At 44.6% G+C, this 25,690-nt stretch overlaps 1 protein-coding gene across 5 annotated transcripts in view; it reads right to left on the bottom strand.

Annotated features, from left to right (window-relative positions):
• Window positions 1-25,690, bottom strand: part of SPECC1L (sperm antigen with calponin homology and coiled-coil domains 1 like) — a 182,920-nt gene that overhangs the window by 34,414 nt on the left and 122,816 nt on the right. For all 5 annotated transcript variants that reach the window (XM_053589821.1, XM_053589822.1, XM_053589819.1 and 2 more), the window contains 3 exons: window positions 18,579-18,662; window positions 16,357-16,513; window positions 13,456-13,558 (listed from right to left, as the gene is read on the bottom strand). In XM_053589821.1, the coding sequence (XP_053445796.1) occupies window positions 13,456-13,558; window positions 16,357-16,513; window positions 18,579-18,662 (344 nt within the window). The remainder of the gene's footprint in view (window positions 1-13,455; window positions 13,559-16,356; window positions 16,514-18,578; window positions 18,663-25,690) is intronic.

The following is a 25,690-nucleotide window of genomic DNA, read 5'->3' on the forward strand; positions in this document are numbered from 1 at the left end:
AAGAATGAATTTTGTTTCTTGGGCTGGGAGTTGTTTTTATTTATTAATTTATTTTTGATTTTTTTTTTTGTAGAGACAGAGTCTCACTGTACCGCCCTCAGGTAGAGTGCCGTGACATCACATGGCTCACAGCAACCTCTAACTCTTGGGCTTACGCAATTCTCTTGCCTCAGCCTCCCGAGCAGCTGAGACTACAGGCGCCCGCCACAACACCTGGCTATTTTTGTTGTTGTTGTTGTTGCAGTTTGGCCGGGGCTGGGTTTGAACCCGCCACCCTCGGCATCACCCTCGGCATGTGGAGCCGGCGCCCTACTCACTGAGCCCCAGGCGCTGCCCCTATTTTTAAGAGACACGTTGCTTCTCTGTTGTTTGGGTTGAAGTACAGTGGCCTCATCATCGCTCACTGTAACCTACAACTCCTGGGCTCAACCGATCTTCCCACCTTGGCCTCCCAAAGTGTTGGGGTTACAACCAGGAACTCCTATACCTGGCCAAGAGCGATGTTTTTACATACTTATTTTGTTGTATTTATACTGCCCTGAACAATGCTTAACACATAATTGGCACTCAATAAGTATTTGTTGAAAGAACAAACTACAAATACAAGCTCTACTAATGCAGGAGTTCTTGGCCTGGAATTCATTTAAGTTATGAAAGCACAGCGCTAATGAAAGTCTCCTGGGTCCACGTCCCAGTATGAAGAATGTATACCATATTAAAAATATTTCTCTGTTCATTAATGCATTATAAAAGAACTTTTGAGAAAATTTAAAGAAATCCTTCCCTCCCAGCATATTGGCTCTTGAATAAAATGAACCTTTAATATCAATCAATCAAAACCGAACCCTATAGAGTCGAGAATTCAGAAATAAATGTTCACATTTATGGCCAGTTATTTTTGACAAAAGTGCCAAGACAATTCAAGGGGAAAGAAAAGTTTTTTTTAGCAATTCATGCTAAGACAAGTGGTTAGCCATAAGCAAAAAAACAAAGTTTGACCTTTCCCTTACAACACATTCAAAAAAAGAACTCAAAGTAAGCGCCAGATCTTTGTTTTTTTGAACTTTTAACACTTGTTAAATCTATAACCGTTTTAGAGAAAAACAGAGAAGTCAATCTTTGCCATTTGGGTTAATAAAGCCTTCTGAGATATGATACAAAAAGGAAACAAAAGATAAAATAGATAAACTGGAGTTCATCAAAATTAAAAACGTTTGTATTTCAAAGGACACCGTCAACAAAGTAAAAAAACAGTATGTAGCACGGGAGAAAAGATCTACAAATCCTGGCTCACCCCTGTAGCTCAGTGATCAGGGTGCCGGCTACATATACCAAGGCTGAAAGGTTCAACCCAGCCTGGGCCCGCCAAACAAAAATGACAACTACAACCAAAAAACAGCCAGGTGTTGTGGCTGGCGCCTGTAGTCCCAGCTACTTGGGAGGCTGAGGCAAGAGAATCGCTTAAGCCCAAGAGTTTGAAGTTGCTGTTAGCTGTTGACGTCACAGCACTCTAGTGAGGGTGACAAACTGAGACTGTCTTAAAAAAAATCTACAAATCTTGTAGGTGTGATTAAGCTAAGAATTTTAAGGAAAGGAAACTTATTCTGAATTGTCCAAGTGGATCCAAATTGACCCTGAGCCCTTAAAAGCAGATAATCCATGGTCAGATTCCAAACACAGAAGGACCAGACCAGTTGTTGCTGGCTCTGCAGATGGAGGAAGGGGCAAGGGCGAAGGAACATGGGTGTTCTTTAAGGTGGAAACAGCAAAGAAAACAGATTCTCTCTCCCCTAAAGCTTCCAGAAAAGAAAACAGCTCTGCTGACATACTGATTTTAGTCCAGAGAGACCAGTTTTAGACTTCTAACCCACAGAACTGTAAGATAATAAATCTGTGCTTTAATATTTACTAATATTCTTTTTTTTTTTGTAGAGACAGAGTTTCACTTTATGGCCCTCGGTAGAGTGCCATGGCGTCACACAGCTCATAGCAACCTCCAACTCCTGGGCTTAGGTGATTCTCCTGCCTCAGCCTCCCGAGTAGCTGGGACTACAGGCGCCCACCACAACACCCGGCTATTTTTTGGTTGCAGTTTGGCCGGGGCTGGGTTTGAACCCACCACCCTCGGTATATGGGGCCAGCACCCTGCTCACTGAGCCACAGGCGCCGCCCATTATTTACTAATATTCTATTTCTCCCCTCAATTAGCATCTTAATTTTCCATTCTTTTATTATTGCCTTAGTGGTTAGCAATATGTAAATATTGTAGCAGCCACTTTAAAAAGTAAAAAGACACATAATATTATAAATTTATTTAACCTTTTTAATTTTTTTTTTTTTGTAGAGACAGAGTCTCACTTTACTGCCTTCAGTAGAGTGCCATGATGTCACAGGACTCACAGCAACCTCTAGCTCTTGGGTTTCCGCAATTCTTCTGCCTCAGCCTCCTGAGCAGCTGGGAGTACAGACGCCTGCCACAACGCGGCTATTTTTTGGTTGCAGTTCAGCCGGGGCTGGGTTTGAATCCGCCACCCTCAGTATATGGGGCTGGTGCCCTACTCACTGAGCATTAAAACTAAAATAATTTCAACATGTAACCAGTATTTGCCTTTTCCTTTTCTTGGAGACAGAGTGTTGCTCTGCTGCCCAGGTTGGGTGCAGTAGTGTGCCCAGTGTGCTGTTAAACACATGCACTGGAGTTCCTAATTTGAGCTACTGTATTTTTTAGTTCTAAAATTTCCATTTGATTCTATTCTATTCACAGCTCACTGAAGCCTCGAACTCATGAGCTCAAGCTATCCTCCTGCTTCAGTCTCCTAAAGTGCTGGGACAACAGGTGTGAGCCACCACATCACCAGCTATAAGGTTTTTTTACATTCTTTTTTCCATACCAAGTCTTCAAAATCATGTGTATATATTATAATCAAAACATATGTCAATGGGGAACAGCCACATTTTAAGTGTTCAATAACCACACACAGCCCATGGCCACTGTATCACAAGTGCAGCCCTAGAGATTTACAGTGTGTAACCCTCAGTTAACAGTCTGTGATGAAGTAGTAATTTTATAACTTTGCTAGTTATGGACAATGCAAGGAACTTACAACATTTTCATTTCATTTACTGTTCCCTTACGACCTTCCCAGTACGCACCTGTGTACTGTGTATTTTGAAAAAGACATTTTTATTATACCACAATCAACATTCATTTATATTTATTTACGCCTTCCATTTTTCTTTATTCTTTCCCCAAATTTTATTTCCCTATGGAATAATTTTTTTTCTTTTTCTTTTCTTTTTTTTTGAGACAGAGCCTCAAGCTGTCATCCTGAGTAGAGTACTGTGGCATCACAGCTCACAACAACCTCCAACTCCTGGGCTCAAGTGATTCTCCTGCCTCTGCCTCCCAAGTAGCTGGGACTACAGGTGCTCGCCACAACACCCGGCTATTTTTTTGGTTGCAGCCATCATTGTTGTTTGGTGGGCCTGGGCTGGATTCGAACCCACCAGCTTAGGTGTATGTGGCTAGCGCCTTAGCTGCTTGAGCCACAGGCACCGAGCCCCTATGGGATAATTTTCTTTCTGCTAGAGGAACTTCCTTTAATTTTCCTTTTCAGAATAGCCTGCTGGTGACCCATTTTGTTTTCGGTGGTCTACTGGGAAATCAGATGCCAATCTTATTCCTCTGAAACTAGCAACTTTTCTTCTCTAGTGATTTTAAGATTCTTTTCATTGTCTTTGACTTTTATCAGTTTTGCTGTGACAGTCCTGCCCGTTCCCCCTCCTTCTGGTACTACAGTTATGAACGTCTAAGCCTTCTATTGCGTCCCATACATCTATTACACTCTCCTACGTATTTTTTATCCTTTCACTTCTCAGTGTTTCACGTGGGTAATTTTTACTACTCAATCCTCCAATTTGCAAATCTTTTCTGTGCCCAGTGTACTGTTAAACACAGGTATTGGAGCTACCATGTTTTTCAATTTTAAAGTTTCCTTTAGATTCGGGCGGCGCCTGTGGCTCAAGGAGTAGGGCGCCGGTCCCATATGCCGGAGGTAGCAGGTTCAAACCCAGCCCCGGCCAAAAACCACAAAAAAAAAAAAAAAAGTTTCCTTTAGATTCTATTTGACAGATTCCAATTCCCTCTCTTCACCTATTTTCTTGAGCGTATGAATCAGCTGTGTTAAAGGCCTGAGAACACCCATATCTGGATCACCTGCAGTTCTCTTCCTCCCCTCATCACCTCCCGCTGCTTACCGCATGCCTGGTATTTTTGGTGGAATGTGGACGCCTGGTATCCCAGAGCGTGAGTGTCTGGACGATGTCATCTCCCTCCAAAGAGGTTTTAAGTTTCTCTGGCAGGCGATTAAAGGAGGGGTTGACCCCTTGATCCAATCAGAGTCAGTTTTAAAGCTGAATTTCATGCTTATAACCTCTAGTCAACCTTTATTTGCTGGGCACAGTTCTTTTGAAGTCTCAATTGAAAACCCGGAGTGTTTCCCAGGATCATTCTTTTTTGGCTAGCCTTGAAATCTAATTTTTATCCACCCTAGTACGGTGAGAACAAAAACTGCACTTAAGTTTTTAGACTATTTGTAACAGCTTTCTACTGAATTTATCTTTGATCTGAATTTCTCTTTTAATCCTATACATCTCAGGATTTAAAAGTTACCTTGACAGCAAAAACTAAGTTAAATGTTGAGCTTGCTGTTGCCTTTTTTTTTTTTTTTTGAGACAGGGTCTTGTTCTGTTGCCTTGGCTAGAGTGTAGGGGTGTCCCAGTAGCTCACTGCAACCTCAAACTCATGGGCACAAGTGATCCTCCCGCCTCAGCTTTCTGAATAGTTAGGACTACAGACATACACCACCACACCTGACACCTGGCTAATTTTTATTTTTCTTATTGTGTGTGTGTGGGTGGGTGGGGGGGTCTTGCTCTTGCTCAGGCCTCAAACTCCTGGCCTCTGAGGGTGCCAGGATCACAGGCATGAGCCACCATGCCCAGCCAAGTCACTACATTTGAGACTATTTCCTGGGATCATGGACCCTCAAATCTTGGTTGCTTCAGAATCCCTCAGTTCAAATTCTAGTCTCCCTGCTTAGTAATTCTGAAACAAACTCTGGACCAATGCTTTCTGTCTGGCCTTTACCCTATGCCAGAAGTTAGTAAATGCCTTAAGGGTTAAAAGGAAGGGTTAATATAGGGCTCAACTCAACAGGTTTTTTCCTTTTTTCTACAATTCTGGCTCTACCAAATCTGTCCTAGCAGCCTTGGTTAGTTCCTAATGCCTTCAAAGATATTTATATTTTGTTATTTTAAACAGCTTTTCTGTTTCTATCCCGTCTCTATTCCTGGGGCAACAGTTATAAAAAGGGGAGCAATTTTTCTCTTTGAGTTTAAAAAGTTAAAGGCTAGGGAGAGCAAGGTGGCTCATGCCTATAATCCTGGTACTCTGGGAGGCTGGCCCAGGCAGGTGAATTACCTGACTTCAGGAGTTCAAGATCAGCCTGAGCAAGAGTGATACCCGGTCTCTACTAAAAATAGAAAAATTAGCCAAATGTTGTGATGGGCACCTGTAGTCCCAGCTACCTGGGAGGCTGAGGTAGGAGGACTGCTTGAGCAGAAGTCTGGTCTGATACTCTATTGTAACCATAAGCAAAAGTCCATATTGAGTTTTATTACTGATGTACACTTCCCTGAACTGTCCTTAAACTTCTGAAAATATTAACTATTATTTCCTGGTCTGTTTCAACACTCAGCACACTACCTGACCCGGAGCTTATTATGTGTTTGATTAATTAACTTTTATATTAGGAAAAAAAGGTACAATGCAAGTAAAGCACAGCACATGAAACCATGACTTCTAAAACATTGTAGCCCATCAATTCTCCTAATTCTTCACTAAGAAAAGTCTCATCTTTTCTTCTTTGGCCCACACATTAATGAAGCACATCCCTCAATAAAACTGCATTCTTAATGTTTACCAGAGATTGAATCACCTCAGGCAGTGCTAAAATCTTTTGTTCGTTTATTAAAACTATCTTGTTCTAGATTAAGTGATTTCATTATCCTTTGGATTTAACTAATCCATTTCTAGGGCTGGCACTTTATCAGAAAACAATGAGATTTTTCATCCAAATGAAGCCCTCTCAAATTAACCTTTAGACTGAGGTTTCTTGATTATATTCTGTTACGTTTTTCCAGAACAAGAAAACAATGATACAAAAAAAAAAAAAACCTCTTAAACATAAAATTTCAAACCAAAGGAAAAGTTTCTGAAAGTATAAACTACTTTCTCTATTACCTGGTTGGTTATGCTTGTATTATCAATGTTGTACCTTCAATCCCCAAAGAAACAGCTAGAGGATTAAAAGCAGTTGCTTCAGCAAAGCAGAATTTCAAAGGTAAGGAATAGGACAGAGGATCACTACTATTAAGCTCTTTAACTCTGTATTTAAATTAAAAGCATAACTGCATAACTGTGTACAAACTGAGGCATGAAGTGAAGGGAGGGAGGAAGAGAAAGAGGAGGAAGGGGAAGACCCAGCTCTTCCAGTGACAGTACTGAAAGCCGTTTATGTAACGCCATGGACTCGAGATACAGCCTGGGGCAGCCATTTATAGTTGTCAGAGTTACGGTCCTGCATCAGTAAACCTGACAATAAACCAGATGTCAAGGCCCTTTCAACACTAATATTCTAGTATTCTAAAACTTCAGTGACTAATAAATGACAGGGCACAATTTAAAAGAAAAAATGTATTCGTTGATAAAAGGTAAACTCAAAGGGCTTGTTTGTAATGGATGGTTAATGAAATTATAGTGATCATCACAGTAATTTTAGGATGACTCTAAAGAGAGCTAATGAAAGACGATACGGGTATTAGGGAATCCATCTCCGCTGATTAGACAGCTTCCTCGACAGAAAGCATGCACAGACTAAGCACTAATGGCCCATCTGGGGCCTGAGGGAGCAGGGTGTGCTAAGTGTCACGTAACAGCTCCTGCTCTCTGAGCTGGTCAAGTGGCACAACCTGCCCTTTCCTACATACGGCGAGTAGTCAGAGACCAAAGGACTGGACCAAAACTGCCAGCTCCCAACAACGGGCGTGCTCATCCACAGGTACAGCCGCACAGGGAGAGGCTCTGCCACTTTTACACGGCTCTTGACAAATTAAGAGTGCCATTAGATGTATCTTTCAGTTTAAAAAGAGTATGCATTTCAGACTGTCCAATTTTAACTTACAGACACTGAAACAAAAGAACCAGCGACTTTTTTTTTTTTTTTTGAGACAAAGCTTCAAGCTGTTGCCCTGGGTAGAGAGTGCTGTAGCGTCACAGCTCACAGCAACCTCCAATCTTGGGCTCAAGCGATTCTCTTGCCTTAGTCTCCTAAGTAGCTGGGACTACAGGTGCAAGCCACAACTCCCGGCTGTTTTTTGGTTGTAGTTGTCATTGTTGTTTGGCAGGCCTGGACTGGATTTGAACCTGCCACCTGGCATCTTAGCCACTTGAGCTACAGGTGCCGAGCCAGAACCAGCCACTTTTAAAGGGCAAGAACAAATATGTTTCATAGGAAACAAAATCCAACCCCCCTGCAAAGCCATATATATGTATCACTACAGAAGAGTCCAAAGGATGTGAGGAAGAGGGGAATGGGTTTGTAGCAAATACATCCAGGGGACAGAAAAGCTGTCTGTTATGTATGGCTAAACATCTGCATCATATTTCCTCCTGCACTGTATGTACAAAGTAAATGAGAAAAACTTAAAACTTATTCACTGAAGTAACTGATTTGTGTGTATTTTTTTTTTTTTTTTGCAGTTTTTGGCCGGGGCTGGGTTTGAACCCTCCACCTCCGGCATATGGGGCCGGCGCCCTACTCCTTTGAGCCACAGGCGCTGCCCTGATTTACGTGTATTAAGATGACAGAATCAGAGAATTTAAATTGGGACCAACCAAGAGATATTAGTTAAATCGCTGATTTAATGCTTGAATTATCTCCATTTAATCACTGGATGCATGGCAAAATTTCACAATAATCAAGGGGGAGAAACTTTACAGTTACCTAAAATTATTCAATTTATTACGAGTCTAGGAAAATTTAAAGCTTATATTACAAGAAGATTCCTGACAACATGGAAGAAAACACGACTTGTTTTGTCCTGTTTCACAGATACTGTGTGTTTACAGGTTGAACATCTGTGGCAGTGGACCACGGAGCACGTCTCTGAGTACCATTTTTCCCAGAACATGTGCTCACTTTGTTAACATTTTTTAACAATAAAGTATTTTTAAATTAAGACATATACATCTTGATTTTTTAGACATAATGCTATTGCATACATAACAGACTATAACACAGGTGTAAATGTAACTTTTTATGTGCTGGGAAGCAGTGCATACAAGTGGCCCACTTGACTGCAGTATCCACCTTACTGCGGTGATCGGTGGTCGGGAACCATGCCTGCAGTATCTGAGGTTTGCCTGTAACAATTCAAAGTCTACTAACCCCGGTGAGAGGCAGGAACTCTGCCTGACTGCCCTTTTATCACTCCATTTTATAGAACGGGAAAGTGAGGCTCAAACAGGCTAGGAAATATGCCTGCAGTCATATAGTTAACACCCGGGGTGGCATTCAGACTGTCCCTCAGAAGACCGAGGTCTTAGTCACTTCTGTGTGTGATTCTCACAGCCTCGCCTGGGATACCTGTGAAGAATGCAGATTCCGGGGTCTCACTTTATACCTCTCAAATTGCAAAATTTCAGGAATCTGTACTTTCCCCACAATCTTCTATGTCTTTACAAACAAGTTTGAGAACTACTTTCCTAAAGATGAATTTCCAAAGTATCCCATAGTGTCTGCTACACAAAACACCCTGGTCACTGTGCTCGCCTGACTGTGCTCCGCAGATCTCATTTCACGAACTGAAGGTTGGCGGCAACCCTGCGTCCATCAAGTCCACTGCCACCATCTCCCCAACAGCGTGTGCTCAGTTCAGGACTGTGTCAAATTTTGGTAACTCTCATAATGGTTTCAAAATTTTTTATTAGCAACTTAGATGTTACTATCATTGTTTTGGGACAACACCAACAGTGCCGGCATGAACTCAGTCTCTAAGTGCTGGGTGTGTTCTGAATGCTGGACAGATCAGCCATCCCATCTCTTTCCCTTTCCTTAGTCCTCCCCCCTTCTGGAGACACGTGATATTCAAATTAGGCCAAGTAATACCCCCCTATAGTCTCTAAGTGTTCAAAGGAAAGGAACCATCTGTGTATCTCACTTTAAAGCAAAAACTAAAGATGATTGAGTTCAGTGAGAAAGGCATGTTCAAAGTTAAGATAGGCCAAAGGTTAGGAGTCTTGTGCTAAACACAGTTTGGCCCAGTCTATTTGTTTGTTTGTTTTTGAGACAGTCTCCCTTTGTTGCCTGGGCTAGAATTCCATGGCCTCAGCCTAGCTCACAACAACCTCGAACTCCTGGGTTTAAGTGATCTTCCTGCCTCAGCCTCCCAAGCAGCTGGGACTACAGCACTACGCCCAGATAGTTTTTCTACTTTTAGGAGTTAGAGTCTCACTCTTGTTCAGGCTAGTCTCAGACTCCTGAGCTCAAGGGATCCTCCTGCTTCAGGAAGAGGGTTTTTGTTTGTTTGGGGGTTTTTTTGGGAGATAGGATCTTATTGTCACCCAGACTAGAGTGCAGTGGCATCATCATCGCTCACTGCAACCTCAAACTTCTGGGCTCAAGTGATCCTCCTGCCCTAGACTCTCGAGTGGCTGGGATGACAAGCAGATATCACCCTGCCTAACTCATTTATTTTTAGAGATAGGGTTTCGCTATTATTCCCCAGGCTGGCCTCAACTCCTGGCCTCAAACAATCCTCCTTCCTTGGCATCACAAAATGCTGGTACTACAGGAATGAGCCACTGTGGCTAGTCTGAAAAGTTGTTTGTTTTTTGAAATTAAGAGACGGTCTCACCCTGTCACTGAAGCTGGAGTAAAGTGGTACTACCATAGCTTGCTGCAGCCCTGAACTCCTGGGCTTGAGCAATCCTCCCAAGCTATGATCACAAGTTATCCAGAAGATTTAGCTAAAATCACTGATCAAAGTGGCCGCACTGAACAAGATTTTTCAAATATTGGAAGATGCCATCCAGAACATTCACCCCTGAAGAGAAATCTACGGCTAGCTTCCAAGGATGACTCACTTATCAGGACCAATGCTGCAATGACTCTAAGTTGACGCTAATGTTCATTTAACATTCTGAAAATCCTGAGACCTTTAAGAATTATACTGAATCTACTCTGCCTGTGCTCCAGAAATGGAACCACAAGCCTCGATGGTAGCACATCTATTCATAGCAGGGTTTACTGACTACTCTCAGCCCACTATTGAGACCTATTACTCAAGAAAAAAGATAACTGGTCACCCAGGACCTCTCTGACGATGCAGAAGGAGATGAGAGTTTCATGGCTGCTAACACAACATCCATTCTGTAGCTTATGAATCAGGAGTAATTTTGACTTTCAAGTCTTATAGGAAACACATTTTGTAAGGGTAGAGCTGCCACACAGATGGTGATTCCTCTGATGGATGTCAGCAAAGTAAATTTAAAACCTTCTGAAAAGAATTCACCATTCCAGATGTTGTTAAGAGTGTCTGTCGGCTGGGCGTGGTACTCACACCTACAAATCTTAGAACACTGGGAAGCTGACATGGGTGGATCGCTCGACCTTGAAAGTTTGAGACCAGCGTGAGCAAGAGTAAGACCCCATCTCTATAAACTAGCTAGGCTTCATGGCGGGCGCCTATAGTCCCGGCCATTTGGGAGGCTGAGGCAAGAGGATCGCTTGAACCTGAGAGTTGGAGATTGCTGTGAACTATGATACCACAGCACTCTATCCAGGACAACAAAAGGAGACTCTGTCTTTAAAAAAAAAAAAAAAAAAGAGCATTTTTGATTTATGGAAAGGGGCTGAAATACCAACATTAACAGGAGTTTGGAATGTTGGAATTTCAACATTCATGGATGACTTCGACTTCAATGGAGGAAATAACCACAGATGTGGTAGAAATAATAAGAGAATGAAAATTAAAAGACATGGCTTGGTGCCCATAGCTCAGTGAGTAGGACACCAGCCACATACACTGAGGCTGACGGGTTCGAGCCCGGCCCAGGCCTGCCAAACAACAATGACAACTACCACCAAAAAATAGCCGGGTGTTGTGGTGGGCGCCTATAGTCCAGCTGCTTGGGAGGCTGAGGCAAGAGAATCGCTTAAGCCCAGAGTTGGAGGTTGCTGTGAGCTGTGATGCAATAGCACACTACTGAGAGCGACATAGTTTGTCTCTAAAAAAGAAAAATTAAAAGACATGAGTAAATTTTTGCAATCTCATGATAAAATGTGAATGGGTGAGGAGTTGCTTCTTGTGAATGGGCAAAGAAAGTAGTTTCTTAAGATGAAATCTACTCCTGGGCGGACATGTGATGAAGGCCTTGGCACTACTATACCACCTGATAAAGCTGCAGCAGGGTCCAGACGCTGGCTGGACAAAGAGACCTTTCCACATAGTCTGTAAAGGAAGACACACATGCAAACTGATAACTTCAATACATATGCTATATCCTGTGGGATTCCAAACCACAAGGAAAGTGAATTATAGACAAAAAGAACCCCTCCCCCCACCATGTCTGAAATGAAGAAACACTTTACACTGGCTTGAGTTTAAATCAAGGAAGAACCCATCTCCAAAGGCTCCACGGGGGAGAGGAGGGTGACCCAGGAGGAATGAAAGTTTGCAGGGTAGAATGGAAGGTAGAGACAATTCTGCAGACACCAACTTCTACACTGAAGAACAGAAGTCCGCAGATGGGAAAGATGGGGTGCTGCGTGCCAGGGCGAGCCTAGGGATTTCACACGAATGAGGCAGCATTTATAGCGCTTCTCAGGAACCCTTAAGCCAAAGATCTCAGACTTTTGTCAAACAGCAAAGGGGACACACATGAAGTAGCAGTAAGAAAAATAACGGTATCATAATTTCAGAGATGGTGGACAGCACATCAGATGGACGAGAGAGTAAGAACTGCATTACACGCCGAATCTGGTGCCCAGAGTTCACAGCAAGCGGGCACAGGGGCATGCACCTGTAGCCCCAGTTACGGGAGACTGAGGCAGGAGGAGGGCCAGCCTGGGCAACATAGAGAGACCTCATCTCAAAAACAAAAGAAAACAACCTTTTTGGAAGGAAGTATGGAAGATCCTCAAAGAACTCAAATTAGACCTCCCATTTGATCCTGCAATCCTATTACTAGGTATCTACCCAGAAGAAAAAAAAATCCTTTTATCATAAGGACATCTGCACTAGACTGTTTAATGCAGCTCAATTTATAATGGACAAAACGTGAAAACAACCTAAATGCTGACCAACCCAGAAATTCAGCCATTAAAAAAGACAGAGACTTTACATGTTTTGTATTAACCTCAATCCATCTTGTGGATTGAGTTGGAACACGTTCTTCTTAGTAAAGCATCACAAGAATGGAGAAGAAAGACTCCAATGTGCTCCACTCTGACTTGAAGGCAGTAGAGGAACTAATACAGGCGGGGTGCAGCCGGAGTGGGGGAGTTAGACAGCAGGCAGAGGGGAGGAGGGACGTCACGGTGTATGACACGCCTCTTGTGGACACAATTATAAGAGGGACTTTACCTAAAAAATGCAACCAGTGTAACCTAATTCTTTGTACCCTCAATGAATCCAAACAATGAAAAAAAATTATTTAATTAAAAAATTAAAAAGAAAAAATAAGAAAAATTTTTAAAAGTTCATAACAGTAATATAACACCTAAAAAAGTAGAAACAACCCAAGTGCCATTTTCAACAGAAGAATGGATACAAGCCGTGGTGTATCCCCACAATTGAGCATGGCTATAAAAAAGAATGAGGCGCTGACAGGGCTGCAGCCCAGGCCAACCTCAGACACGGTGCTGAGAAGAACCTCAAACTGAAATCCAGTGTGAGGACACTGAGAACGCACACTGCATTTTTTGGCAATACGATGGACACATTTTAAGAGTCTCCATTTTGTGTGGAATTAGAGCCTCCTTTCCACTGTGATACTTGACACCACTTTAAGTAAAACCCGAACAAAAAGCACAGTGTGATAGCCAAGTGCTATGAAAGACAACTAAAAGACGCAATAAATGTAATAATTAAACTATTCATTTTAAGTAAAATAAATACATTTTCACTCTTAGCAGATGACACCACACCTACAGCATTTAACTAGGAATTAAAAAGAAAGTGCTATAATAGCTGAATAAAAGTGATTAGACTGGCTACTATGGAAAGATACAGACTTCTTTCATCCAGCTGATACTGAGTCCAGGTAAGGCTGGACCTTCCATACAGCACGTGGTCTGGCAATTACGTGTGTGGGGCAAACCCCACATATACCTGGTAGCCTTCTGTCTTCTTCTGACACCACTTCAGCAAGGCGTTTCTCTTTGAGCCTCCGTATTCTCTTGCCAGTGCTGAGAGAGGGTCCTTCCTTTCTTCCCTGTTGAAAACAAAGAGCCAAAAGTCAGAATAGTTTTTAATTGAGTACCAGAAAAAGAGAACAGCATTAGTGTACATCTTTGAATAAAATAAATGCACATTCTAAGACCATCCAATGGAAACGTTTATCTTTTCATTCATTTGATTTTTAGTTTATGGCCCCAAGACGCACAGCTGTCAGGGGTCTCTGCCATCTGTCAGGGGACTCTATCCACCTCATACCATCAAAGGTAGCGAAGAGTCAGTATGAAGTGCATTTACAACTGACAGAATACACTCCGGCCTGCCCATAAGAGAGGGGACAACTGACACGGGCAGCATCTGAAAGCTGCCAGGGCCCCTTCATCCACTGCCTCACCCATCCACAATCTCCATGGCCCCCTTCATCCACTGCCTCTCCCTTCCATAATCACCAGGGCCCCCTTCATCCACTGCCTCTACCTTCCATAATCTCCAGGGCCCCCTTCATTCACTGCCTCTACCTTCCATAATCTCCAGGGCCCCCTTTATTCACTGCCTCTCCCTTCCATAATCTCCAGGGCCCCCTTCATTCACTGCCTCACCCTTCCATAATCTCAGGGCCCCCTTCATCCACTGCCTCTCCCTTCCATAATCTCCAGGGCCCCCTTCATTCACTGCCTCACCCTTCCATAATCTCAGGGCCCCCTTTATTCACTGCCTCTCCCTTCCATAATCTCCAGGGCCCCCTTCATTCACTGCCTCACCCTTCCATAATCTCCAGGGCCCCCTTCATCCACTGTCTCACCCTTCCATAATCTCAGGGCCCCCTTCATCCACTGCCTCTCCCTTCCATAATCTCCAGGGCCCCCTTCATCCACTGCCTCACCATTCCATAATCTCCAGGGCCCCCTTCATCCACTGCCTCTCCCTTCCATAATCTCCAGGGCCCCCTTCATTCACTGCCTCTACCTTCCATAATCTCCAGGGCCCCCTTCATTCACTGCCTCTACCTTCCATAATCTCCAGGGCCCCCTTCATTCACTGCCTCTCCCTTCCATAATCTCCAGGGCCCCCTTCATTCACTGCCTCTACCTTCCATAATCTCCAGGGCCCCCTTCATTCACTGCCTCTACCTTCCATAATCTCCAGGGCCCCCTTCATTCACTGCCTCTACCTTCCATAATCTCCAGGGCCCCCTTTATTCACTGCCTCTCCCTTCCATGATCTCCAGGGCCCCCTTCATTCACTGCCTCACCCGTCCATAATCTCAGGGCCCCCTTCATCCACTGCCTCTCCCTTCCATAATCTCCAGGGCCCCCTTCATCCACTGCCTCACCCTTCCATAATCTCAGGGCCCCCTTCATCCACTGTCTCACCCTTCCATAATCTCAGGGCCCCCTTCATCCACTGCCTCTCCCTTCCATAATCTCCAGGGCCCCCTTCATCCACTGCCTCACCCTTCCATAATCTCCAGGGCCCCCTTCATCCACTGCCTCACCCTTCCATAATCTCAGGGCCCCCTTCATCCACTGTCTCACCCTTCCATAATCTCCAGGGCCCCCTTCATTCACTGCCTCACCCTTCCATAATCTCAGGGCCCCCTTCATCCACTGCCTCTCCCTTCCATAATCTCCAGGGCCCCCTTCATCCACTGCCTCACCCTTCCATAATCTCAGGGCCCCCTTCATCCACTGTCTCACCCTTCCATAATCTCAGGGCCCCCTTCATCCACTGCCTCTCCCTTCCATAATCTCCAGGGCCCCCTTCATTCACTGCCTCACCCTTCCATAATCTCAGGGCCCCCTTCATCCACTGCCTCTCCCTTCCATAATCTCCAGGGCCCCCTTCATCCACTGCCTCACCCTTCCATAATCTCAGGGCCCCCTTCATCCACTGTCTCACCCTTCCATAATCTCAGGGCCCCCTTCATCCACTGCCTCTCCCTTCCATAATCTCCAGGGCCCCCTTCATCCACTGTCTCTCCCTTCCATAATCTCAGGGCCCCCTTCATCCACTGTCTCACCCTTCCATAATCTCCAGGGCCCCCTTCATCCACTGCCTCACCCTTCCATAATCTCCAGGGCCCCCTTCATCCACTGCCTCACCCTTCCATAATCTCCAGGGCCCCCTTCATCCACTGTCTCACCCTTCCATAATCTCAGGGCCCCCTTCATCCACTGCCTCTCCCTTCCATCATCTCCAGGGCCCCCTTCATCCACTGCCTCACCCTTCCATAATCTCCAGGGCCCCCTTCATCCACTGCCTCTCCCTTCCATAATCTCCAGGGCCCCCTTCATCCACTGCCTCTCCCTTCCATAATCTCCAGGGCCCCCTTCATCCACTGCCTCTCCCTTCCATAATCTCCAGGGCCCCCTTCATCCACTGTCTCTCCCTTCCATAATCTCCAGGGCCCCCTTCATCCACTGCCTCTCCCTTCCATAATCTCCAGGGCCCCCTTCATCCACTGCCTCTCCCTTCCATAATCTCCAGGGCCCCCTTCATCCACTGTCTCACCCTTCCATAATCTCAGGGCCCCCCTTCTCTGTAGTGAAGCATCTTTCCCTCCTATCCCTTTCACAGTATTTTGGCTGAGTTGGGAAGGTCTTGTTGATTTTTAACCGTGGTGTTGGGCAGGGTGGACTACTTGCAGGTGCTGCTTTCATTAGCCTGTATCATGTACCCAATTCTGGACATAGAAAAAAAGACCAGTAATCACTTAATAACTGATAGAAAAAGAAAACTCACAGGGCTCAAATGCCACTACATTACAACCTCACCATTTACTCTCCAAAGCCCAGGAAGGGTACATACGAAACCCACCAGTGTTCACTGACCTACCTTATGCGGCTTCGGGTGGTGGGAGTCACAGAGGCCGTGGGAGAGGAGGATAGGGAGAGCTGAGGAGATGTGGTTCCCATCGCCATGAGAGAGGCCGGAGACGCTCCCTCTGGTGCAGAAATGTCCCGTTTCATTTCTTCACTACTTCGTCGAGATACTGATTATGAAAAATAGCCATTATGCATTTTATAGCAAAAGAACATTATACTGAATTGACATTATTGAGATTGTTTCTTCTTTAGATTCTAAAAAGAACAGATATTGCCATATAAACCAATTCTTTATCATACTGATAACTGACAAAATTTCTTATTTTATTCATAAAACAAACAAAAAAAAATCTAAAAAGGAACAGTAGTTGAAATGTGCACTGAAGCCCACACACCCCTTGTAGATAAGGCATCTTATCCAGCCCTGCAACACTCATAGCACTGGAAGCACAGAGAGTTCCATTTATATAAATATCTGTTTAAATGTAACTAAAAACCAAAGGCTAATCTCTACAGAGATGCACGTGATCCCAGGTCAGGCCGCTTCACAAAAACAAATCAAATGAGAAGGAAAACCAAAAGGTATCGAGTTGACTACTGAGAAACAGCAATAATCTTTTAGAAACTGGCTTATTTTGAAAGTCTGACATGGTAAGACGGTGTACCTTGTTATAATTACAAAAAGTTCTGAGCACGGTTAAGTGGAAGTAGCTGCTTCAGCTGTTGATAACAGAGCCACAACAAAAGCAGCTTTCCAAGAAGGCAGCTTGAGTAAAGCCAGGTGCTCAGGACGCTGGGCTGAGCACAGTGACAAGTGACACAGCAAGCAAAGTCCCTGATCTCAGACACCTCCTCTCTCACCTCAGAAGTAGCTGGATCTGCAGAAGCCATTAACTGTGTAATACCTGGGCTGATTCAATGCAATCAGGGTCAAACATCAATAATTATTTTTCCCTTAAAACAGTCCCCCTTCCCCTGGCTACAGTCTTCCTGATGAGTCAGGATGACCACAGCAGAATGTAGCTCTGCGTTGATGAAGTGATGGCCTTAGAGAGGGACAGACGCCTTGTCCTAGTACATGACCTTAGGGATGACGTGCTTATAGATTTCTGTCACAACTTTATAATTCTTTTTTTTTTCTTACAGTTCTTTTTATGCTTTAAATTAATAGTTTCTTTAAGTGGTATGCTAGGAAACTGGATGGGAAAACCTTTCAGAATTTTGAAATAGAGGAAACAGGTTGAAGAAGAATCTGAGGAATTCTGTTATAGGAAAGGCACATAGAAAAAGGCTCTGGAATGGCAGTTTCAGCTCATCACAGGACTTCCCACTGATTTAAAGACCCAGTTCTGATGCACAGAGAACTGCGGAAACTTCACTCCATGCACAAGGTAACATCAACCACACTGACGCAGGGCTCTAGGTATTGCACGGTGCAATTCTCCGTTGAGAAAAGGTTATACAGAAAAAAATAATATAAACTATTACTAATCAGAAGTGTTAGCTCCAGAAGACAAAGTAAGCCCATCGAATTCATCATAATAAGATGGCTTTATCATACTACAAAAGTTCCAGAAAAGTTTTCGTGTGTTTTGAAATAACTCTTCAAAATCAATCATGATATACTTTAAAATAAATACCCCAGTCTTTCACAATTGCATCAATTGTGTATGAAGCTTTATTTTCAGTACATCATCTGGCACAATGCAGACCTTTAGTACTTGTTAAATGAACGAATTATCTAGATTTGTTGTTTTCAAGTGCCTTTTAAAAATTTTTTTTTGAGATAGAGTTTATGTCACCCTTGGTAGAGTGCCATGGCGTCACAGCTCAAAGTAACTTCAGACTCTTGGGATCAAGCGATACTCTTGCCTCAGCCTTCCAAGTAGCTGGGACTACAGGTGCCCCCCGTAACGCGCAGGTATTTTGTTGTTGTTGTTGCAGTTGCCACTGTTGTTTTTTTTAGCTGGCCAGAGCTGGGTTCGAACCCACCAGCCTTGGTGTATGTGGCTGGTGTTGTAACCACTGTGTTACAGGCACCGAGCTCAAGTCCCATTTTTAAAATGTGATCTCTGTAGACGGTGGAATGTACAACAAGGCAAATTCAGGATGCAAACAACCAACTCAAGAGCTGAAGAGGCAAATAGAATCAAATAAGTCTACAGAGAAAGTATTCAGTTCCATTATTAAGAAAGGGTCTTGTAAAATTTTTTTTCAGATAAAAGTCATTACCTGAGATGGTCTTGGCACTTTCCATGGCAGGGACTCTTGGCAGAGAAGCAGGTCGGGTGGTTGAAGATGTTCTTAACAGATGCTCTGCATGAAGCAGAAAGGACATGGTAAAGAGAGCCGACACTGAACTTTAAAGTAATAAACAATAAACACACAAGGTGAGCTTTGCTCATCTCAGCCTTCAGGCTCGCCCTTTCCAATCCAGGACATTTCAATGTTTTCTCCCAGCCTGTTTGTTCAAAACAACTCTCCTGGCCAAGGAACACGTAAAATGTTGCACTCAACATTTCACTTCTTATAAATGCCTACATACAGTAACTAAGAAAACGCCATGAAGGCTACGTTGAACGGTTTGATGAGAATATTTCAGATTGTATATGAAACCCGCATTGTACCCCTTGATTGCACTAATGTACACAGCTATGATTTAACAATAAAAATAAATAAATTTAATTTAAAAAAAAAAACAAAAAAAATTTCACTTCTAAGGATGAGGCCCCCACACAGATGGATGCTTCTCCATCACTGGCTGCCACTGAGCTCTCTGATGCAATCTGATGGAGATTCAAAGACCTGCTATTGTAGCTAGGTCTAAAGAACAAATCAAATAAAGGCCTTGCCTTCCTGTGCCTAAGGTTAGTGTGGAAGCCAGAGATATACACAGACAGACAGATCAGGACAGTTAGAGAGGCAGAATGAACAAGTGTTATCAAATCACGGAGACGGAGCCATTCACTTTGACTTCCTGCGAAGGGAAGGCTTCAGAAGCAAATGCGGCTGATGTGGCCCTCCTGCAGAGAAGAGGGTGGGGGAGCTGTTTGTCAGCCAGATAATAACCAGAGCAAAAGGTACAAGGACACTTAGGATAGAGAATAGTGAGGGCTGAGTTTGGCTAAAACACGGATCTACGAGGACAGGGAGGGCAGCGGGCTCTACGGAGGGTGGGGCTGGCTGAGGAGAGCTCCTCCGCGTAGCAGAGGACTTTAGTCTGAGGCCAACAAGGGAACACGGAACACGTGTGGGAATCCAGGGAAGGACGCAATCAGACGCTGTCTCAACCGTGTGCGTGCAGCCCCACCTCAATGCCTCTCCCCTTGTTCTCTGAACACAAGCTGTCTTGGAGTTTCTTTACCTCCTTTAACACTGACTGGCACAACCGGTCCCCTCCTCTCGACTCCTCCATTCTCTCCTTAGCCTGCTAACTCTACCATCCTTCAGGCTTCAGCTGAACATCATTGCCTCAGGACCTGTGTCCCCCAAGCACAGACTGACAGGTCCCCACTGATTCCCTCTCCCTGAACAATTCCTACGCAGGGCTCCAAGCCTGACAACAAGCCATCTTCAGGCCAGGATACAGGGAGGTGGGCACAGGGACTAGATGTGTTCTGCCTGGTCAGCGCCTCATGTGTTGGGGGTATGTGACAGGGGGCGGTCCCCACCCCCAGGGCTGCAAACCAGTGCCAGCCCAACCGGTCCCCACCCCCAGGGCTGCACAGAAGGTGAGCGGTGGGCAGGCCGGTGAAGCTTCCTCTGTGTTTACAGCCGCCCCCCTCACTGGCACTGTCCCCTGAGCTCCACCTCCGTCGTATCAGCGGTGCCACTAGATTCTCACAGGAGCACAAATCTGACTATAAACTGTGCATGTAGGGATCTGCAGTGTGAGCTCCTTATGGGAATCTGATGACCCCCAGACACCCTAAAACCGTCTTGGTGCTAAGAAGTCTAGGGACTGCTGATGAACATTCTTACCCTTGCCGTCAAGGAGAGACCACATCTTCTTTTTAAGAAGCAACAATTTAAACTATACCCCCCCTCTCAAAATATAACGGTGTCCAAAGTAATGGTACATTATCTATTAAGGACAGCGTATCTTCACTCCAGAATACCTCTTCTAAGAGCATGAAGAACGTCCGGCTGTGATGACCCACCTCTCCAGAGGCCCAGGGAGGGAGCTAACTGTCATAGTGAAGGTAAGACATACACAGCTTATAGTCGTGATAGTTTCTTGAACAAATCTCTCTGCAAAGACCCTACACGCAAGCACCGATCAGAACTGTGAGCCCTGTCAGAAGCTGGCATTTATCCTTATGGGAAGGGCATGCTACGTACAAAGTCTGACAGACAAAACGAAGTTAGCAGAACATAGAAAAAAGGCACAGAAATCAATGTTTTAAATTTCATCAAGTTTTCCATTCTAAATTATGAAACTGCTGTCCTTTCCCGAAAAATCTTAGTCTCCTTGGGCGGTGCCTGTGGCTTAGTGGGTAGGGCAGTGGCCCCATATACCAAGGGTGGCAGGTTCAAACCAGCCCCAGCCAAACTGCAACAAAAAAAATCTTAGTCTCCTAAAGAACAACACAGCAAATTAAGAAAGTGAAAACGAAGGTTAAAAAGACAAAATGGGATATCAGCTGTGGACATAGGCATAAACCCTGGTCATTTCCTGCACGGAAGGATTTGTAAGTTGTCTTATTTAACTTTTTCTCTTTTACTGTGCAGGCTGTAAACACACAAATGGAAAAAGTTCCCTAAATGTGTTGTGCATATGCCCCCAGCACCTGGCTGGTCTTCTCACTGTGTGTCCAAGAATCCAAATCTGCCTCACTGCTGCAGACACTGCCTGAGCACTGTACCTACTTCCTGAAAATGTACCAAAACATCCTGAAAGCCCAAGTAGGCTATTTTTTAAAAAATTATTTGTGGTAATTTTCAACAGTTAAAACACAGTCTGCTGCCATTTCATAAAGCATTTTTACTGTGAGAATCAAATCTGCCCAGAGGCGCTTGTCACGGTAAGAACACAGGACCATTCACCACTGCAATAAGCAGGCTGGTTTCCATCTTTATGTCAAGCTTTCGGTTTATTCCTCTTCAGGAAATAAGATTAGTGTATTACAATTGAGTGTAGCAGGCAGGAGGGAACATATTTTACAGTAATAGATCCTATTCTATTGCCACATGGAGCTATTATTGTCCTTATGTCATTCATTAAACAAAGATCATTTCGATGTCCACTACTTCCAGGCGCTAGGTCTGGTGCAAAGGTCAGAGAAAGGAAGAAAGGAGACAGGAAACTTACCCTCATTTATTTTTGAGACAGAGTCTCACTCTGTTGCCAAGGGTAGAGTGCCGCAGTGTCACAGCTCACAGCAACCTCAAACTCTTGGGCTTGGGCGATCCCCCTGCCTCAGCCTCCCCAGTAGCTGGAACTATAGGCACCCACCATAGCACCTGGCTAGTTTTTCTATTTTTAGTAGAGATGGGGTTTTGCTCTTGCTCAGACTGGTCTTGAACTCCTGAGGTCAAGTGAACCACCTGTCTCAGCCTCCACGAGTGCTAGGATTACAGGCGTGAGCCACCGGGGCCAGCCTGAAAGCAAGACATTTAAAAAAATCACCATGAGGTGCAGGATGTTGCTTAAACCCAGGAGTCTGAATTTGCAGTGAGTGTGATGACGCCACTGCACGCCAACCTGGGCAGCAGTGAGACTCTGTCTCTAGAGCAAAAAGAAAAGAAAAGAAAAGAAAAAACAAGGAATAGTAGGAAAGAACAAGTACAAGGGATGCTGGGAACACAAAAGGCAACACAACCTGGTCTTAGGGGAGGCCTGGGAAGGAAAGCACAGGAAATGACAGCACAGTTTAGGTTAGAAGGTTAATTAACAGTTTTCATGCAGCAAAGGAGAGCTTGGAAGAAAAGGTATTCCTGACTGAGAGTGCAACATACACCAAAAGAAATCCAGGACAGTGATGTGCAGAGGGCGAGGGGGGAGCGCAGAGCGAGGTGAGGCTGGGAAGGCAGGCCGGAGGACCAGATGAGACCAGTCCGAGTCACGCGCTGGAGTGTGGGCAACGGGGAGCCAGTGAAGGTTCTATGTATTGTTCTGGCTGCAGTGGATTGGAGAAGGGCAACAGTACATGCAGGATGGTGAGTGCAACTGCACAGATCACGAATGGTGGCAACTTGGACGTGGGAGGTGCCAGGGTACCTGTGACATAAACAGATTCAAGAGCTCTTTAACGTGGTGGAACTGACTTGCTGACCAAGCAGATGTGGCAGTGAGGATGGAGGTACCACACACAGACGGCAGACAGGTGAGGAGTACTCTGGAAGACAGAGATGGCAACACCCTGAATTTGAGAACCCTCAAGAACCCAGGAGAAGATGTAGAGCAGGCGGTTAGAGGGAGAGTGCAGAAGGAATATACAGCTGTGGAAATTATTAGCATATAGCCGTGGCGGCAAATGTACTTGGTGACATGGAGGCTATTGGCAACCTTGGTCAGAACAATTCAATACACTGAGAATGTGCTGAGAAGTTGGGGGAAGCAGGAAAGACATGGAGGTAGACTGTGCAAGGGCAAGGGAGAAAAATATGGTAGCTGGTGGGCAAGAGAGGGGGATTTTCTTTTCTTAACAGAACAATGGAAGAAGCCAGTAAAGATGGCAAAGTAGGAGAGGCAGGAGGAGGGATGATGTATCAGCAGCACAAGGCTGGCAGCATCTGAGAAGCCCACGGGGATAAGACCCAGGATTGGGACAAGGGGGTGACCTACACAGACAGATATGCTACTTATCCCACAGACAGCGGTAGACTACACCAGCGCACTAGGTCTGCCACCTAATTCTCTTTAATTTTAGAAATCAGAAATAAATAGGTATAAGTAGTTGTTCACTTTTGTTTCCCAAATCAAATTTCTAGGCAAAACTGTAGGTTGAAAAACAGAAGCTTGGCTCAGCTCCTGTAGCTCAGTGAGTTGGGCACCGGCCACATATACCAAGGCTGGAGGGTTTGAGCCTAGCCTGGGCCTGCTAAACAACAATAAAACTGCAACCAAAAAATAGCTGGGCGTTGTGGCGGGCGCCTGTAGTCCCAGCTACTCAGGAGGCTGAGGCAAGAGAATAGCTTAAGCCCAAGAGTTTGAGGTTGCTGTGAGCTGTGACACCACGGCAATCTACGGAGGGTGACATAGTGAGACTTTGTCTCAGGAAAAAAAAAAGAAAAGAAAGAAAAACAGAAGCTTTATAATTTGTCATGGGATTAGAGAGAAAAATTGTTTTTAAATAGGAGTTTTTGTTGGTTTTAATAGGAGTTTTGTAGTTCTAATTGGACCAATGTTACAGAGAGCAACTATAAAATCTTGAAAAACTATGAAAATCAACTACTTGAAGGCATTAAAGAGAAACTAAACACAGAAAATTGAAGGGAGCCTACACTTGGAAAAAGGAAATAGCACTGGGTGAGTTTCCCAGTTTTATGGCGTGTGCGTGAGCAAAGCCCCAGTAGAAGCCAAGTAGGAAAGCTCCGAGTTGACAGAAAACTCACAATCTTACTGCCCTGAAGAACTAGAGGTTCTAGCTTGGGATAACCATACTTATGGGAAAGCAAGGGGCTGGGGAAAATACCAGAAAGGAAGAGCCATGAAAAAGGGACTCAAGTTTTGTATATAAACTCTGCCCATCTCATTGACCTCTGAAATGCACTCATACTTTAAAAAGTTGAATTAAGGACAAAATAACTAAACTGGTATTTCAACTGCAGAATTTGGAGTTTGAAGTAAGTCAAATCAACTGCCTTGCTAAAACAACCACCAATATTCTGCAGAGGATATAATATAATCAAGAATCTCTACAATGTGTGATTCCTATCGGCCAGGACACAACCCCAAATTACTAGACATACAGAGAAAAAGGAAAAAGTGACCCATACTCAAGAAATGGAAACCTGTCTACAGATGGTCTATATGCAGTAGAAAAGAATTTAAAAGCATTTCTTATAATATAATCAATGTTGGGCAGCACCTGTGCCTCAAGGAGTAGGGCACCAGCTCCATATACCGGGGATGGGGGATCAAACCTGGCCCCGGCCAAAAATAGCCAAAAAAAAAAAAAAGAACAAAAAACAAATATGAACAGTGTTATAAAGGAAAATATCCTCTCAATAAATGAACAAATAGGAAATCACAGCTGGGTGTGGTGCCCTGCACCTGTAGTCCCAGCTACTCCAGAGGGTGAGGCAGGAGGATTGCTTGAGCCCAGGAGTTTAAGGTTACAGTGAGTTTTGATAATGCCACCACACTCCAGCCTGGGTGATAGAGCAAGACTCTCCCTCCAAAAGAATTTCTGGGAAGAATAAAAAAGAACACAGAAGACCTAGACTCGAACATACAACCAACTAGACGTTTGTGAAACACTCTACCCAGTAACAGCAAAATAACTGCACGATGCTACAGGAGAGAAGGCTGAACAGGCTGCACACTGCACAACAGTCTGGGGAAGGCAGGACCACGGGCAGAGTGGGGGTGGGGGCGCGGCTACAAACATACAGCCTGAGAGAATCTGGGGTGACGGAGCTGTTCTGTACAGCTATGATGATGGATAAAAGACTATTTATTTGTCTTTATTTATTATTTGGGAAGGTGCATTGAAAAGAACAAGGAACCAACATGAAAGAGCTCCCCTTGGCTCAGCGCCTGTAGCTCAAGTGGCTAAGCCGCCAGCCACATACACCAGAGCTGGCAGGTTCGAATCCAGCCTGGGCCTGCCAAACAACAATGACAACTATAACCAAAAATAGCCGGGTGTTGTGGGAGGCGCCTGTAGTCCCAGCTATTTGGGAGGCTGAGGTAAGAGAATCGCTTAAGCCCAAGAGTTTGAGGTTGCTATGAACAGTGATACCATGGCACTCTACCCAGGGCGACAGCTTGAGACTCTGTCTCAAAAAAAAAAAAGAAAAGAAAAGAAAGAGCTCCCCATGGACAACACTGAAATAACTTGACCACAAGATAAATGCGACCAACCTGAGCCAGAGCAAGACTCTGTCTCTAAAAATAGCCAGGCATTGTAGAGGATGCCTACAGTCCTAGCTACTCAGGAGGCTGAGGCAACAGGATGGCTTGAGCCCAAGAGTTTGCTGTGAGCTATGATGCCACAGCACTCTACTGAGGGCAACAAAGTGAAACTCTGTCTCAAACTCTTCGGTAAGTACAAACATATTTCAAAAGAGTTTAGAGATGGGCGGCGCCTGTGGCTCAGTGGGTAGGGTGCCAGCCCCATATACCCAGGGTGGTGGGTTTGAACCCGGCCCCGGCCAAACTGCAACCAAAAATAGCC

Source organism: Nycticebus coucang, chromosome 4 (genome assembly GCF_027406575.1).
Source record: "Nycticebus coucang isolate mNycCou1 chromosome 4, mNycCou1.pri, whole genome shotgun sequence".
In the NCBI taxonomy this organism is placed as follows: Eukaryota; Metazoa; Chordata; class Mammalia; order Primates; family Lorisidae; genus Nycticebus; species Nycticebus coucang.